The sequence below is a fragment of the Pyrus communis genome, chromosome 16 (genome assembly GCF_041283825.1).
Source record: "Pyrus communis isolate YQ-2024b chromosome 16, ASM4128382v1, whole genome shotgun sequence".
NCBI classification, from domain to species: Eukaryota; Viridiplantae; Streptophyta; class Magnoliopsida; order Rosales; family Rosaceae; genus Pyrus; species Pyrus communis.
Window position 1 is genome coordinate 16,935,270 of NC_142580.1, and position 16,760 is coordinate 16,952,029.

General features: G+C 38.4%; 1 protein-coding gene across 1 annotated transcript; it reads left to right on the plus strand.

Annotated features, from left to right (window-relative positions):
• Positions 1-9,330: 9,330 nt before the first annotated feature.
• LOC137730512 (uncharacterized) lies at positions 9,331-13,651 on the plus strand. Its single transcript, XM_068469502.2, has 2 exons — positions 9,331-12,672; positions 12,953-13,651. Exons 1-2 carry the CDS (start codon positions 9,744-9,746, stop codon positions 13,471-13,473), a joined length of 3,450 nt encoding a protein of 1,149 aa, XP_068325603.2. The 5' UTR covers positions 9,331-9,743; the 3' UTR covers positions 13,474-13,651.
• The last annotated feature ends 3,109 nt before the right edge of the window (positions 13,652-16,760 follow it).

A 16,760-nucleotide genomic window follows, 5' to 3' on the forward strand; every position in this document is an offset into this window, starting at 1 on the left:
CCTTACATTTGTCAGATTAATTATATAACAAAAAAATATAAATTAATAAAGTATGCAGAATGTTTAGATTGGTGTATATTAGTTAGGCCAAACAAAAGAAAAAATGAAAAGGAAAAGATTAATGTATATGATTATTGTTAAGTCACGCTTAAGGCGCATGGCATTGTATAGCATAAGCTTAGCGGGATTAGCAATCTACCATCATCTTCTGCACGCTTAATCCTCTTCCAATTCACATGCATGTAGCTAGCTAGCTAGCCATATACATGTGTATGATCAGAAATTGTCACAGAGTTTCCCGTCAACTTTGTAACAGCTAGTAATGGTACAAACTCACTTGGTGTTGTTAAATTGCATTATCTTCTTGTTTGCATAGATAATTAAACTATTATTTGTTGTGAAGAAATGCATGTTGATATGGTTGTGAAATTGAAGCCGAGTCAGGAATGGTCTAATATCTTGAGACCAATTTGTGGTGTGTGCCAAACATGCATAATTAGAGGGACTGCATGGGATTTTATGAGGTTTTTGATCATGCTCTCTCTGCTATTTGTCTAGAATTTCAACCTTTTTATTGGATAAATCGATGTTGAATTGTTATACAAGATATATCATGCTTCCTTTCTATATGTTCTAAAGCCATATGATTAACATGGCCTGCATTAAACTCTATAAATATTAAAGCATTTTTTGACTGAAGGGCTTCATAAAAAATAGACTGTATTAGTTTGACCCACTTATGAAGCTGCCTGCAGATTTTTTTGGACTTCGGTTGACCCATTTACGACTTGGTTCAAATTAGTTAAGTGCTTGATGTAATTGAATTACCAAATTACGTTGGTCAAACAGAATTAGCAAAAGCCACATTCTCCTTTTAGTTTCTCTTCTCATGACAATTTTATGCAATGATATATATACTAAGGGTAATGCTAGAGGGTGAGGGAACAAGTGAGGCAGCGTGTTAAGCATGTAAAATCCCACAGTGAGAATTCTAAGCCTTGAGTCATAATATACAAAGTAACGTAAGCAAGTTGCTTCACACTAGGGTAAGGAATTTAACGAAGCATACATGTTGATTAGGATTCAAATTTAGACACGGGTTAATTCTAAGAATTAGATCAAAGTTTAGGTTTATCCAATATTTAGGTGTTACAAACCCTATGTGGCTTACAGATCGAGTAATTGTTGAGTTGACTACGTTCATCTTGTGAATATGTGAATGTAGGTGTGTCAACTTGCAACCGAGCTCGGTCGGGTGAGTATAATAGATCAGTGGTGGTGTCGAATGCGCTGCTCACTTCTACACTTATGGTCAAGGAAGGAAGACGCTTCGTTATTGGGTTCTAGAACCTGAAGACAAGGTTTCTTAGTTCATAGCGAAGTTTAGGATCTCTTGCACCAGGTTCAGCCAATTTAACTATATTTGTGAGAATATAGGTGTGCCAAATTAGTATTATGCTAAAGGGCATGTACTCAAAGGAGATAAGCATTTTAATGGTTTTCGGCAATCTGAATGCTGAACTGTAAACTGCACCTAAGAGTAACCAATCATAGAACACTTTAGCTACTCCTATGCTGCTTAATTATGCAGCCAGTGCTATTTACTTATCCAAATTGAAGGTGCCACCGGTTGTCAACAAAATGTTGTTTACTTATCCAAACTAAAGGTGTGTTTACTATTGATTTCATCAAGGGGATTATTGATATTTAGTATTTTTCTTAGGGATGTGAGAATGGTTCGAGGGCTTAAAGCATTTTAAGTTGTTTGTTGAGTTGACAGGGCTTTCCATGTTGCAGAACCTCTTAGATTTATAAGGATGTTGTGACAAACAAGTCTCCCAAGATAAAGTTCTTATGGGACTATGTAACTCGCCATTTACCTGAATATTCTTTCTTTATCCCTTCTAATATGTTCCTTAGCTGAAATTCACCTTTATCTAGTCTCAGCTTCTTGATTTAAACCAGGATTATGAACTTAGTCCCTTTAGCGATTAATTCATTCTTATCTAATCAAGAAAGAATTTTGATCCTTAGAATATTTCACACAGAGGTCATTCTGATCCTTAGCGATTTCAGTTCACTAAGGGCTCGACGGAGTCTTTTCGTGAGCTAAAAGCCCACTAGTTTGAGGGATTATTGGTGGGCCGAGGATTATGAATTTTCAACTTGGGTTAGCCCAAACATTAGGATATTAATCGAGCCTCAATACTATTTTGAAATAATAAAGATTCAAATTTGGATACAAGTTGATTCGATTTGTATTCGAACAATTTACATGCCTATAGTGTTGTACTTTTATGTGCAATCGAAATTGAATTCTAACAAAGTACTAAATATCATCGTCGTGGACAAAAGCAAAGAAACAAATAATCTCAAAACAAGAATACAAGAGATTAACATGGTTTGGCGTAAAGCCTATGTCAATAGGTGAAGTATGGCGATAAATTTCACTAAACAAATGGAGATTAAAAAAGAGTGTTTAACTCTCGCCACCCAAATCCCAAAAATTTCAAACACTAAACCAAACCGATTAGATAATTGAAAACAAATGGAAGAGATTCTCCAAAATTGTTCTCCAACTCTCAAACTACAAATTGACTCTCAAAAATTAGCCACCCAAATAAGCCACACAAAATAAACTAACCCTAAGCCCATTTTATAGAATATAGGACTTATACAATGAGAATCCTAATAGGAAGTAAAATTCAAATTCTAATAGGCAAGGAAATCAAATCCTTATCTTAATCAATTGTTAAATTAACGAAACTTCTCCATCGAGAAAAGAATCCAACTATGAAGTGTGAAACATAACCCATATAGGACACAAAAATAACAAGAATTGCGAGATGATTTCTCTGCCCTTTTTTGATCAATTGCCCTAGAACTTTTCAAACATGTCTTCTATACTTTTGTCTGATCAATCATCACTTCTAGATTCGTATCTAACACTTTAATTTTGAGCTGTAAATCACAAAAATCTCTACCTTGGCGAGAAATTAACAAACTTCCAAAAACAAACTTCAAATTGCGATACCAAAACACAAAACCGCCAAATTGTTTCGAAACTGATCTCCTTGATAACTCAAGATATCTTAAAGTCTCAAAACTTGAAATTTCCTTCTACTCCTTCTCCAACGAAGTCTATTATGAAAACTAACAAATATGGGCTAAAAAAGTCTATGCAAAGCTTGAACAAATGAACCAATGAGTGTGTGCTAACTGCACTCCACCAAAGGAGCTTGAGCATCAAGCTTCACCTTCTCGCTTAATCTCTAGGCGAGTTCACAACTTCTTCTGCAATGTTCGTCTTATGAGCAGAAGAAGACTTATCAGATGACTTCATTTTCCTCTTGAGTCTAGGGTAATCAACTTTCCAATGTACCTTCTTATAGCAATAACTACAAATGTTTTTTTTTTTCTAAGTTCACCCTTATCCTTATTCTTTTCTCGAGCCACCAAAGCTGAATCTTGTGTGCCAAGCACCTTGTTTAAGCTCTTTAGAATTTAAAGCCGCTTTAACATTCTCCAAACTAAGACTTCCTCTACCAAATAGCATGTACCAACAAAGTGATCATACGATGAAGAGAAAGAACACAACAAAGTTATTGCATGGTCCTCATCACTAATTTGGCCGTCCACACTTTCCAAATCCATCATTTTCTATTGAACTCATCAACATTCTTATGGATTGACGTACTTTCAACCATAAGGTTGCTAACTCATCTTCAAATACAAACGTTTGGCAAGGGATTTTGTCATATACAAGCTCTCCACTTTGAGCCACAACTACGGTGCAAATTTAACGATACAACTTCACGTAAGACTTCATGAGGTATAGTTAGTAGGATTGCTCCAAGTGCCCACTCCATAACGTCTTCCTTCTCCTCATCGGACCACAAATTTGACAAAGCCTTCATACCATTTAGTGCCTCCAAAAGCCCTTCTTGAATCAACAAAGCACACATCTTCAATTGTCAAATACCAAAAGCACTCCCATCGAGCTATTCAATATCGACTTTCTTTGACAGCACAGAAGGCTTCATAGCAACCAGTAAACAAAGCCCAAGCCGAAACTTGAGTTCTGGTACCAATTGTTGTACTTCTATGGACAATCAGAATCCAATTCTAATAAAGTACCAAATATCAACATCGTTGGTGACAGTGAAGAAACAAACAATCTCAAAATCAGAAAACAAGAGATTAACGTGGTTCGGTGTAAATTATATGTCTACAAGCAAAGCACGGCAAAAAATTTCACTAAACAAACGGAGATTACAATAAAATGTTTAACTCTCACAACCCAAATCCCACAAATTACAAACCTTAAACCAAAGCGAGTAGAGAACCCAAAACAAAAGGAAGAGGTTCTCTCAAATTGTTCTCTAACCCTCAAACTCATAAATTGACTCTCACAAATTGATTCTCACAAATTTGCCACTCAAATGAGTCATACAAAATAAACTAACCCTAAGCCCTATTTTAGAACTTATACAATGAGAATCCTAATAGGAAGTAAAATCCAAATCATAATAGGCAAGGAAATGCCACTTAGTACTACGGTCTAATAGTATTCCTCTTCACTTGTAAGTGAGAGGTCTTAGGTTCAATTCTCGCCAAAGCCGAATTTGAACCATATTATTGTTAGCACATTGTGTGAGGTTAAGCCCACCCCTCCTCTTATTCCTTATCTTAATCAAATTGGTAAATTAACAGAACTTCTCCACCAAGAAAAGAATCCAATCATAAAGTGCGAAACCCAATCCATATAGGGCACAAAAACAAAACAGGAAATGCGAGTGGATTTCTTTGCCCGTCTTCGATCGATCGACTGCCACCTCCAATCGATCGCCTAGAATTCTTCAAACAATTCTTCTCTGCTTTTATTCGATCGATCATGACTTCTAGATTCGTATCCAACCCTTTAATTTTGAGCCATAGATCACAACATATACATCTTGCCCAAAATAATTTAACCCATTTTGTACTCCTCACTCCCGCAAAAGACAAACCCAAAAAAATAAAAAAATAAAATAAAAAAAAACAAGAAAATTTTATTTTGACATTTTTTAGAAAAAAAAAAAAAAGCATTTCTTCTATGTCCTGATCCAACATGGACAATGTTTACGTGAATGTATATAATTGCTTTAAAATAAATCGTAAGGCACCTTATAAATGTCCGACCTCTTTTTGAACCCTAATATACTTGTCTTACCTATATCAAGGAAAAAACAATGGCCCACTATTGTAAACAATGGGTATGTTTGCCCACATGTATACAGTAAAGATTCATATGCTAAATAGTGAAGTTTTTTGTAAGTTTTCAATGTAGTTGCTCTATAAATGGAGCACTACGAGTGTTCAAAATATATGATACAAAAGCAATAAGAAAAGAAGGATAAGTTAGAATATTTTCAGTATCCTCTTATTTCTCTCTAATATGCAATTATTTTGTGTAATATTTTGCAACAGCCTCGCTTCTATCCCTAGCAAAGGTTATTTCTTTAACTTTTGCCTATTTATAAGGTGCAACAGCCTTGCTCAAAATGGTTTAGCAGAGGCATTTATCAAGCGGCTTCAATTAATAGCTCGCACTCTGCTCATGAAAACGAAATTGCCAGTCTCTGCATGGAGACATGCCATCTTACATGCTGCATCATTGGTTCGACTGAGACCCATAGCCAACCACCAATACTCATCAATACAACTCGTGTTTGGATATCAGCCAAACATTTCACATTTACGAGTTTTTTGTTGTGCTGTTTATGTGCATGTTGCACCGCCACAACATACTAAAATGGGGGCTCAGCGTAGATTGGGAATTTATGTGGGTTTTGATTCACCATCTATCATTAGATATTTGGAACCCTTGACATGTGATATGTTTATAGCTCATTTTGCTAATTGTCATTTTGATGAGACAGTCTTCCCGTCGTTAGGGGGATAAAAGACCATTCCAGAAGAACGACAAGAGCTGACATGGGTTGTTTCCACCTTGTCTCATTTTGATCCGCGAACCATTCAATGTGGAAATGAAGTGAAAATGATCGTCCATCTTCAAAGTATTGCTAATCAAATGTCAGATGCATTTAATCATGCTTCGAAAGTGATAAAGTCACATATACCAGTTGCAAATGCGCCTGCAAGAATTGATGTCCCTGTTGGACAAAATAAAGTGGCAGCGAATGATTCATCTAGTGTATGCCTGAGGCGTGGTAGATCCCCGGGTTCAAAAGATTCTACCCCTCGAAAGAGAAAGATGAGGGCACAGTTAAACCCAAATGAAATCATTCAGGAAAAGAAAATGAATGATAAATCCACAATTCATAATTATGTACTTCCAGAAAAAGAAAATGTCCTTGATGAGACATCTGTCCCTGAAGAGACAGAAGTACATGAAAGCAAAGAAATATCCATAAATTATGCATGTACTAATGAATTGTGGGATTGAAATGAAATAATCATCGACGACATGTTTGCATTTGCAATAGCCACTGAAATTATATTAAGCGATGACATTGAGCCCCACTTTGTTGAAGAATGCAAACAAAGACAAGATTGGCCTAAGTGGAAAGATGCAATACAAGCAGAATTAAATTCCTTGGAAAGGCGAAGTGTTTTTGGACCGGTAGTCCAAACCTTGCCCGGTGTAAACCCCATGGGTTACAAATGGATATTCACAAGGAAATGCAATGAGAAAAACAAGATTGCAAGATATAACACATGACTCGTTGCACAAGGTTTTTCACAAAGACCTGGAATTGATTATGAAGATACATACTCTCCTGTAATGGACGCAATTACGTTCCGTTACTCAATAAATTTGGTGGTTTCAGAAAAACTTGACGTGCGACTTATGGATGTCATCATCGCGTATCTATATGGAGAATTAGATACTAACATATATACGAAAGTCCTAGAAGGACTTAAGTTGCCTGAAGCAACTAACAAACCACGAGGTATGTTCTCAATCAAATTAAGGCGATCATTATATGGGTTGAAACAATCTGGATGAATGTGGTATAATCGTCTCAGTGAGTATTTGATTAAAGAATGATATACTAACGATGTCATCTACCCTTGTATGTTCGTTAAGAAATCAAATACTGGATTTGCTATAGTGGCAATATATGTCGATGATATGAACCTTGTTGGAACCCCTGAAGAGCTCAATAAAACTGCTGCATATCTGAAAAGCGAATTTGAAATGAAAGACCTGGGGAAAACAAAATATTGTCTCGGCCTGCAGATCGAGCATTGTGTTAATGGAATTTTGGTCCATCAATCAGCTTACATTGAAAAAATATTGAAGCAATTTGGCATGGACAAGGCTTATCCACTTAGCACCCCAATGGTCGTTCATTCTTTGGACATTAAGAAAGATCCATTCTGTCCAAAGGAAGATGATGAACTGGTCCTTGCTCCACAAGTACCATATTTGAGTGCAATAGGTGCTTTATTGTATTTAGCACAATGTACTAAACCAGATATAGCTTTTTCAGTCAACTTGTTAGCGAGGTATAGCCTTGCTCCAACAATTCGTCATTGGAAGGGAATCAAAGATGTATTGCGATACCTTCATAGAACAACAGACATGGGTTTATTCTACTCAGAGAAATCCACAAATGACCAAATTCTTGTTGGATATGCAGATGCTGGTTTCCTCTCTGATCTGCACAAAGCCCGGTCACAAAATGGATATGTGTTCACTAATGGAGATACTGCAATTTCATGGTGATCAACAAAGCAAACATTAGTTGCTACATCTTCCAATCACTCGGAAATAATTGCTTTACATGAAGCAAGTCGTGAATGTTCTTGGTTAAGATCAATGATCCATCACATCCGGAATTCATGTGGTCTACCTTGAAAGACAGACAATCCAACTATCATCCATGAAGATAATGCAGCCTGTGTTGCCCAAATGAAGGAAGGATTCATCAAGGGCGATAAAACTAAACACATATCTCCAAGATTTTTCAGTGCACATGTGCTTCAGAAGGCCAAAGTGATTGACGTCAAACAAATCTGTTCCAACGAAAATTTGGCAAACTTGTTCACCAAATCTCTACCAAAGTGCACATTTCAGAAGTTAGTACAGGGAATCAAATTATGTTGGCTTACAAATTTGAAGAATGTGGAATCAGGGGGAGATACAATTCAGGGGGAGCATCCATAATACATGCATGTTGTACTCTTTTTCCTTTGATTAGGATTTTTCCCACTGGGTTTTTCCTATCAAGGTTTTAACGAGGCAACACAAGCATGCTTAACACCGTATCAACAATCCGGGTAAAAGTTGTACTCTTTTTCCTTCGCTATCGTTTTTTCCCATTGGGTTTTTCCAAGCAAGGTTTTAACGAGGCAACTGATGTTGATATGTGGGCATCCAAGGGGGAGTGTTGTAAACAGTGGGTATGTTTGCCCACATGTATACAGTAAAGATTCATATGCTAAATAGTGCAGTTTTTGTAAGTTTTCAAAGTAGTTGCTCTATAAACAGAGCACTACGAGTGTTCAAAATATATGATACAAAAGCAATAAGAAAAGAAAGATAAGTTAGAATATTTTCAGTATCCTCTTATTTCTCTCTAATCTGCAATCATTTTTGTGTAATATTTTGCAACAACCTCGCTCCTATCCCTAGCAAAGATTATTTCTTTAACTTTTGCTTCTTTATAACACCCACAAAATTATGATGATAATTTAGTAAGAACAAATTTATCTCTATTGGACCCAAAATCGATGCTGCTAATATTGCAGACGAAACGTTTGGTTTGGAAACTTGGTAAAAGAGAAAACGTGATTGCATACATGGCAGACGAAACGTTTGGTTTGGAAACTTGGTAAAAGAGAAAACGTGATTGCATACATGGATGGGAGAGAGAAAGAGATTGAAAATTGAAATGTAACTGAAGCCTGAAGTCCAGAAAAAGGTTTTGAATCTGGAAAATACGTGAAAGATAGTAAGCATTGTCCATGGGGAGTGTCTGTTTGCGAATTTTAATTAAGTAATGGTGTTGGCTTCAGATTGAGACAAAAACAACACTGACTTGGAGTTGGAGCTAGCTAACGGCTCTCCTCACTTTTTGCTCTAATGGAGTCAAAAAACAACATTAAAATAATAAAACACCTTATTTCATATCATCTCGTGCACAGTTGCATACACACTATAGTGAAGATATACAACAACAACAACCATTTTCTCATTAAATGGGATCGGCTGTATGAATTCTAAAACATCATTACGCTTGGTTATGTGCCACGTCTCCTCCTAGCTAACTACAATGAAGAAATATATATATAAACAAAATATTAATATAATCTAATTTCATGGGTATCTGCCTTCTTGTGTCTCCCTTAACCTGCGCGTGAACCCACCAAGCAACCCCTCCAATTTTCTATAAATATATAATCTCTTAAGTGAGAGAGAGGTGTGGGGTGGTGGTGCAGGAGGATGGTGGAGGTGCAGTGTTTGTTGATCTCAAGGCAGTGGGTTGGTTTGTTTATTTGGTTTTGAGGTGCTTTCTTTGTGTTCTGTGCTTTGCTTTGGGTAGTGTAGTTGTAGAAAACTAGAAGTTCAGTAGTTTACTGCTTGAGTTCAAACCAAGAAAGCTAAAACACACACACAGAAACCAGAGAGAGGAGAGAGAGAAACCTAGAGAGATAAAGAAACAAAGAGAGACAGGGGGCTGCAAAACCCAAATGATGCAAACCCGAGAAGAAAGGTTTGGAAATTGAGGCAAATGTCTACAGTGCTGCCGCCCAGCTCGAGGCAATCCTTCCCCATCTTCTACACCTCCTCCTCCTCCCACTCTTCTGTTTTTCTCTGTCTCACCCTATTTTTACTCTACACACCCACCTTTGCTTCTGCCGCAAACCCCGAAGCCACCCTTCTCTTCTCCTGGCTCCATTCCTCTGCTTCGCCGCCACCTTCCTTCTTCTCCAACTGGAACCTCCTCCACCCCAATCCATGCAACTGGTCTTCCATAACATGTTCCCCTCAAGGCCACGTCACCGAAATCACAATCCAATACATCCCTCTCCAGCTTCCACTTCCAACCAGTCTCTCCGCCTTTACCTCCCTCCGAAAACTCACCATTTCAGGTGCTAATCTCACCGGAACCATCCCCGCCGACATCGGTGAATGCACCGAGCTGCAAGTCATCGACCTCAGCTCAAACTGTCTGGTGGGTTCAATCCCGCCCAGCGTTTCGAGGCTCCGAAATCTCCAAGACTTGATCTTGAACTCCAATCAACTCACTGGGAAAATCCCAGTTGAGCTTGGCACCTGCATTGGACTAAAAAACCTCCTTCTCTTCGACAACCAGCTAACCGGGTCGATTACGGCGGCGCTCGGGAAGTTCACCAGCCTTGCAGTTCTGAGAGCAGGAGGTAACAAATACATTGGTGGGAAAATCCCAGAGGAGCTCGGAGGCTGCAGCAATTTGACTGTCTTGGGGTTGGCTGACACCCAAGTTTCAGGCACTTTGCCTGCCTCATTGGGTAAGCTTAGCCATCTCCACACCCTGTCTATTTACACCACAATGATCTCCGGCGAAATCCCACCTGAAATAGGTAACTGCTCTGAGCTTGTCAACTTGTTTCTTTACGAAAATAGCCTCTCCGGTTCGATTCCACCGGAGCTTGGTAAGCTTAAGAAGCTGGAGCAGTTGTTATTGTGGCAAAATAGTCTTTCTGGTCCAATCCCAGAAGAGATTGGGAATTGTAGCAGCTTGAGAATGATTGATTTTTCTCTAAATGCTTTGTCTGGTACTATACCTTTGTCTTTGGGAGGTTTATCGAATCTTGAGGAGTTCATGATTAGTGACAACAATGTCACCGGTTCGATCCCTTCCAACCTTTCTAATTTGACGAACCTGATGCAGCTGCAGCTCGACACGAATCAGATCTCCGGTTTGATTCCACCGGAGATTGGGATGTTGTCGAAGCTGACTGTTCTTTTCGCTTGGCAAAACCAGCTTGAAGGAAGCATTCCTTCAACTCTGGCTAGCTGTAGCAGTCTCCAAGCACTAGACTTGTCACACAATTCGCTCACTGGTACCATTCCTGCCGGCTTGTTTCAGCTCAAAAACCTCACAAAGCTTCTTTTGATTTCGAATGACATTTCGGGTTTGATTCCACCAAGTATTGGCAACTGCAGCTCTCTGGTTCGGCTGCGGCTTGGGAACAACATGATTGCTGGTGGGATTCCGAAAGCAATTGGAGACCTTAGGAGCTTAAACTTTCTTGACCTGTCTGGGAACAGCCTTTCTGGGCAAGTGCCTGATGAGATTGGGAGTTGCACAGAGCTACAGATGATAGACTTGAGCAACAATACTTTGGAAGGTCCCCTGCCTAACGCGTTGTCATCACTATCAGGACTTCAAGTCTTGGATGTTTCGATTAATCAGTTTTCGGGGCAGATACCAGCAAGCTTGGCTCGTCTTGTTTCGTTGAACAAGCTTATTTTGAGCAGGAACTTGTTCTCTGGAATGATACCTACATCGCTTGGCCTGTGTTCGAGTCTCCAATTGCTTGATCTTAGCAGCAACAAGCTCACTGGCTCAATCCCCGTGGAGCTTGGGAGGATTGAAGCCCTTGAAATCGCGCTAAATTTGAGCTGCAATGCACTCTCAGGCCCCATCCCACCTCAAGTATCAGCACTAACCAAGCTTTCAATACTAGACCTTTCACATAACCAGCTTGATGGGGACTTGAGTCCACTTGCAGAGCTCAATAATCTTGTCTCTCTTAATGTGTCATATAACAAACTCAGTGGCTACCTTCCAGACAACCAGCTTTTTAGACAGTTGTTACCAATGGATTTGGCTGGAAACAAAGGCCTTTGCTCTTCAAATCGCGACTCATGCTTCCTGAGTGATGTTGGCCGCGCAGGACTAACAAGAAATCAAAATGAAATAAGGCGGTCACGCAGGCTTAAGCTAGCAATTGCATTGCTGATCACCCTGACAGTTGCAATGGTGGTTTTGGGGATCCTTGCAGTGATTAGAGCGCGAAGAGCTATCAGAGATGATGACGAATCAGAATTGGGGAACTTGTGGGCTTGGCAGTTCACCCCATTCCAGAAGCTAAATTTCTCGGTTGAGAAAGTGCTTAGATGCCTGGTGGATGTCAATGTAATTGGAAAAGGATGTTCTGGGGTTGTGTATCGCGCTGATATGGACAATGGCGAAGTCATTGCAGTAAAGAAGCTCTGGCCAGCAACAGTTGCTGCAGACAACGGATGTTGTAATGATGAAAAATGTGGAGTTCACGATTCATTCTCAGCGGAGGTCAAAACACTTGGCTCAATACGTCACAAGAACATTGTTCGGTTCTTGGGTTGTTGCTGGAATAAGAACACAAGATTGCTCGTGTACGATTACATGCCTAATGGAAGCTTGGGAAGTATTCTACATGAGAGGACAGGGCATGCCCTTGAATGGGAAGTTCGGTACCAAATTTTGTTGGGTGCAGCTCAAGGCATTGCCTATTTGCACCATGATTGTGTACCTCCAATTGTTCACAGGGATATCAAGGCCAATAACATCCTCATTGGCCTTGAGTTTGAGCCTTACATTGCTGATTTTGGCCTAGCCAAACTCGTTGATGATGGCGATTTCGCTCTGTCCTCCAACACAGTTGCTGGTTCCTATGGCTATATTGCTCCTGGTAAGTGATATTATAATCACATACAGCTTAATCCGTATATATGTCTCTTAAGTCTTACCATGATTACTTTGTTAGTGGTCTAATCACAAACAATCATGTGATGTTAATGTTTTCTTTAAGTAAAATTTTTGCATAAATTGGACCCGTTAGAAAATTTTAATAAAAAATAAAGCTGGGCGGACACTAAACAGACAACAAGGGGACCTATTTCCCATTCCTATTAACTTGTAAGTACGTGATTTGAACCAATTAGTTAACTTAACTTACTTCCCCTTTTCAGAATATGGATACATGATGAAGATCACAGAGAAGAGCGATGTTTATAGCTATGGAGTTGTTGTATTGGAAGTCTTGACAGGGAAGCAACCAATAGATCCAACAATACCAGAGGGGCAACATGTAGTGGATTGGGTAAGACAGAAGAGGGGAAGCATTGAAGTCCTCGACCCAAGCCTCATATCGAGACCCGAATCGGAGATAGAGGAAATGATGCAGGCATTAGGCATAGCCTTGTTGTGTGTAAACTCAACCCCTGATGAAAGACCAACCATGAAAGATGTGGCAGCAATGCTAAAGGAAGTCAAACATGAGAGGGAGGAGTATGCCAAGGTTGATATGCTCCTCAAAGGTTCGCCCACAAATGACACTCGCGAAAATAAGAACCCTAATGGAGTTTTGGCAACCTCATCATCAGCAGCAATGAAAAGCTTGTTCGCAAAAAGCAACAACACAATTTTTTCTGCATCCACATTGCTTTACTCATCATCCTTCTCTAGTGCCAATAAAATGGGGTTCAAGTGATTAGTTAATTATGTGATATACAGCTAATTAAGCGAAAGATTGTGATTTTTTGTTTAGTTTCTTCAGTTTCAAACTCCATTGTGTCATTGATGTATAGAAGAAAAGGTTTGACATTTGTTATAACCAAGTGCAGAGCATCAAATAAAGCCAACAGTTGTAGGCTTGGATTTTAAGTAAATTTTGTCGATCATGTGCATCCAGGTTTAACTAGTCTTGAATGCACAATATTTGTCATGGGAGATTTTTAGTTATCACCAGTTGTATGTTCCTTTACGCCTTTTCCTTATAAACACAATCACAATCACGTGACGAGCAACATAAACACATTAATATACAACCGATTACAGAGTAGAGCAGATTCACTCAGATAAGAGAATGCTCGAACAAGGACAGAATCTAGGAAAACAGTCCAGGAGAAATCAATGCCCTGAAATCATTTTTTTTTGGTCGAAAGTGTCCTGAAATCTTAACGAATGATGATGAGAAAGATGATTCATGATTTGACCAATCAAAATTCTGTAGGGTGGATCCCAGTATGAAGTGGGAGTGTGTGATTGCTTGCATGTGTGGTAGTGGTACAATAATGGGGGTAGCCTGGGACTGGACTTTATGATGCACCTTTCCTCATTCCCTAGTTGGTAATTAGTTTGAAAGAATTGATTCCTAAATTTGCACTCAAGAGTACCTTTCCAGAGATCTTGGACTGCGACTGCTGTGCTGCTTTTACGTATGCATCACTTTCTACGATTGCAGAACAAATTTTCTTTGTCATGTGTATCTAAATTCAAATGGTCTAGTGCAACCTTTTGGTTCAATATAATCTAGGAAAATATACACAAATGAATCCGATTATATACTTTTAGTCGAGAATACAAACCAGAAGGACACTAAGACGTTGCAATAAGGACTAGAAGCTTTATAAGCGGTTCTATTTTTCTGTATTGTCTCTATGATCTATTATCTTGAGTACCAAGAAACCAGTAGGCTGACTGCCAGGACAAATTGTGCATCATTCTCATTATCTATGAACAATTTTACACTTGCCACTAGCTTTTTTTGGTTGAAGAATTAGGGGAGAGAGAGAGAGAGAGAGAGAGAGAGAGAGAGAGAGAGAGAGAGAGAGAGAGAGAGAGAGAGAGTACTAGTACATGTGAATGGCTTTTAAAAGACACAAGATTGACAGTTTGAACACCACTCCTATATAAAAGCAGAACAAAATTGACAATAGGGACACATAATGCACTGAATCAAGCAATTACAATTAGGAACAGTCCTGCTTAAGATGCAAAACATCTGGTAAAATATACAAAAAGATGTATCCTTTAACGGGGTGTTTGTTACACCGGAATGGATTGGACGGACTAATTTTAGCTAGTGAATCGATTGGACTGGTAAAGTATAAAACAGGAACCAAAGAACAGCAGATGAACTATCAATTGCAGTTTTAATTGGCTGATTAAAAATGATAAAAAAAAATCTAGAGATACGGAATGAAAACTGAAAGCATGATTTGTATGTCATCACATGGTGATTGGTGAGGGGTCACAAGTCGCATATTATCTTCGAAAAAGTGATGCCACTGATTAAAATCTAGTGAGTGTTTGATTGTGATACTCTTTATGGTGAAGCAAGGACCAAGAAAAGCTCCTCGAAACTCTAATTTCATGTATGAGTTATTAGAACCAATCAAATATCAATCATAATATATATATATATATATATATATAATTACACAATTTAATACGAATTACAATTTCACTATATATACAATCTACTAGAATATAAATAATTAATAAAATTGCATATAAAATCACAACAATAATCACTGACTTGATTTCGAAAGATAGAGACATAAATACGCCCCTAAATAGTTCACGGACGTCTATCTTGCAGGATACAACTATCTAACCCAAGTTCTTGCACTCGAACTTGGATTCTTGGCGAATTTGCTATGCGAAGGATCAAAGAGAGAGTGTGGACTTGTATTCTTCGTTTTTGATATCACAACCATATTTATAATGGCGTTTTTGCAACAATTATGGCTATTATGCAACTATCTAACCCAAGTTCTTGCACTCGAACTTGGATTCTTGGCAAATTTGCTATGTGTTTCTCGGTGAAGTAACAAAGAGAGGGTGATGGAACTGTGTTCTTTGTTTCTGATATCACATCCATATATATATATATAATGGAGTTTTTGCAATAGTTATGGCTATTCATTCTTATCTTTTCACAAAGGATGTAACTATTTTTTGTAAACAGTCTTATCCTTTCGAAAAAAACTGAATCCCAAGGCTCATCTTTAAGATTTAATACATATACCAAAACATTCCAAGTCCAAGGCCCAAGGTCCATGGCTTTAACCCAATTTCTTTCAAACAATAAGTGAGTGAACTCACTTATAAAGAGTAATTAGGGAGAGTTTATGGTCGATGTGGGACAATGGTCCCTCACAAGTTCCAACAATACCCCACATTTTCTATTCAAACTCTAGCAATATGCCACATTTGAATAGAAAACAAGATACTAACTAAATTAGTAATGTCTTTCTTTCCAAAGAACATAGATATGATACGCATCGAGATAAGTGTCTTTTGGACTTAAACCTTTTCTAGTGAGTACTCATCGGATTTACTTAATGAAGCTGTGAATTTAATATCTTGAACTAATCATTCTTAGTAGTAAATCGAAACAGTAAGTATCACACATATCACATCTTGGCACACTTCAAATTCATACGGTTGTGTTCATTTTGGTCTTGAACATATCCTGATTTCATGAGACCTCTAGAGAATTGTAGCCATAACAATTCTCAAAGATGCAACCTCACATCAATCTCACATAGGTAATGCTAATCAAGAATATATGTTCTATTCATCTTGACCATAAGATATTAGCATTATTAAGAATAATGATTCACCCTCTTCGTCTTACAGGCAACATGCTGTTTTCCATCATAGGAATCAGTAAAGATTGTGTGTTTCTTACCTTGAGTTTTCCTCAACTAGTTTGCCTATTGAACCTAGACCATGGAATCTCCAATTAGCTAGTTTAGGTTTCCGTCAAGTTATAACTCATTGAGTTGCCTTTAAACCCATTCCCCTCAATGTAAATGCCACTTAATCCTTAGGCCTTTTGTCAAAGGATCGGCAATGTTCTCCCTTAGATTTAATATAGTTAATGGAAATAGTTCCATTCTTGAGTAGTTGTTTAATGGTTCTATGTCATCGCCTTATATGTCTTGACTTCCCATTATACTCAGTGTTTTTGGCTTGACCTTGTGTAGC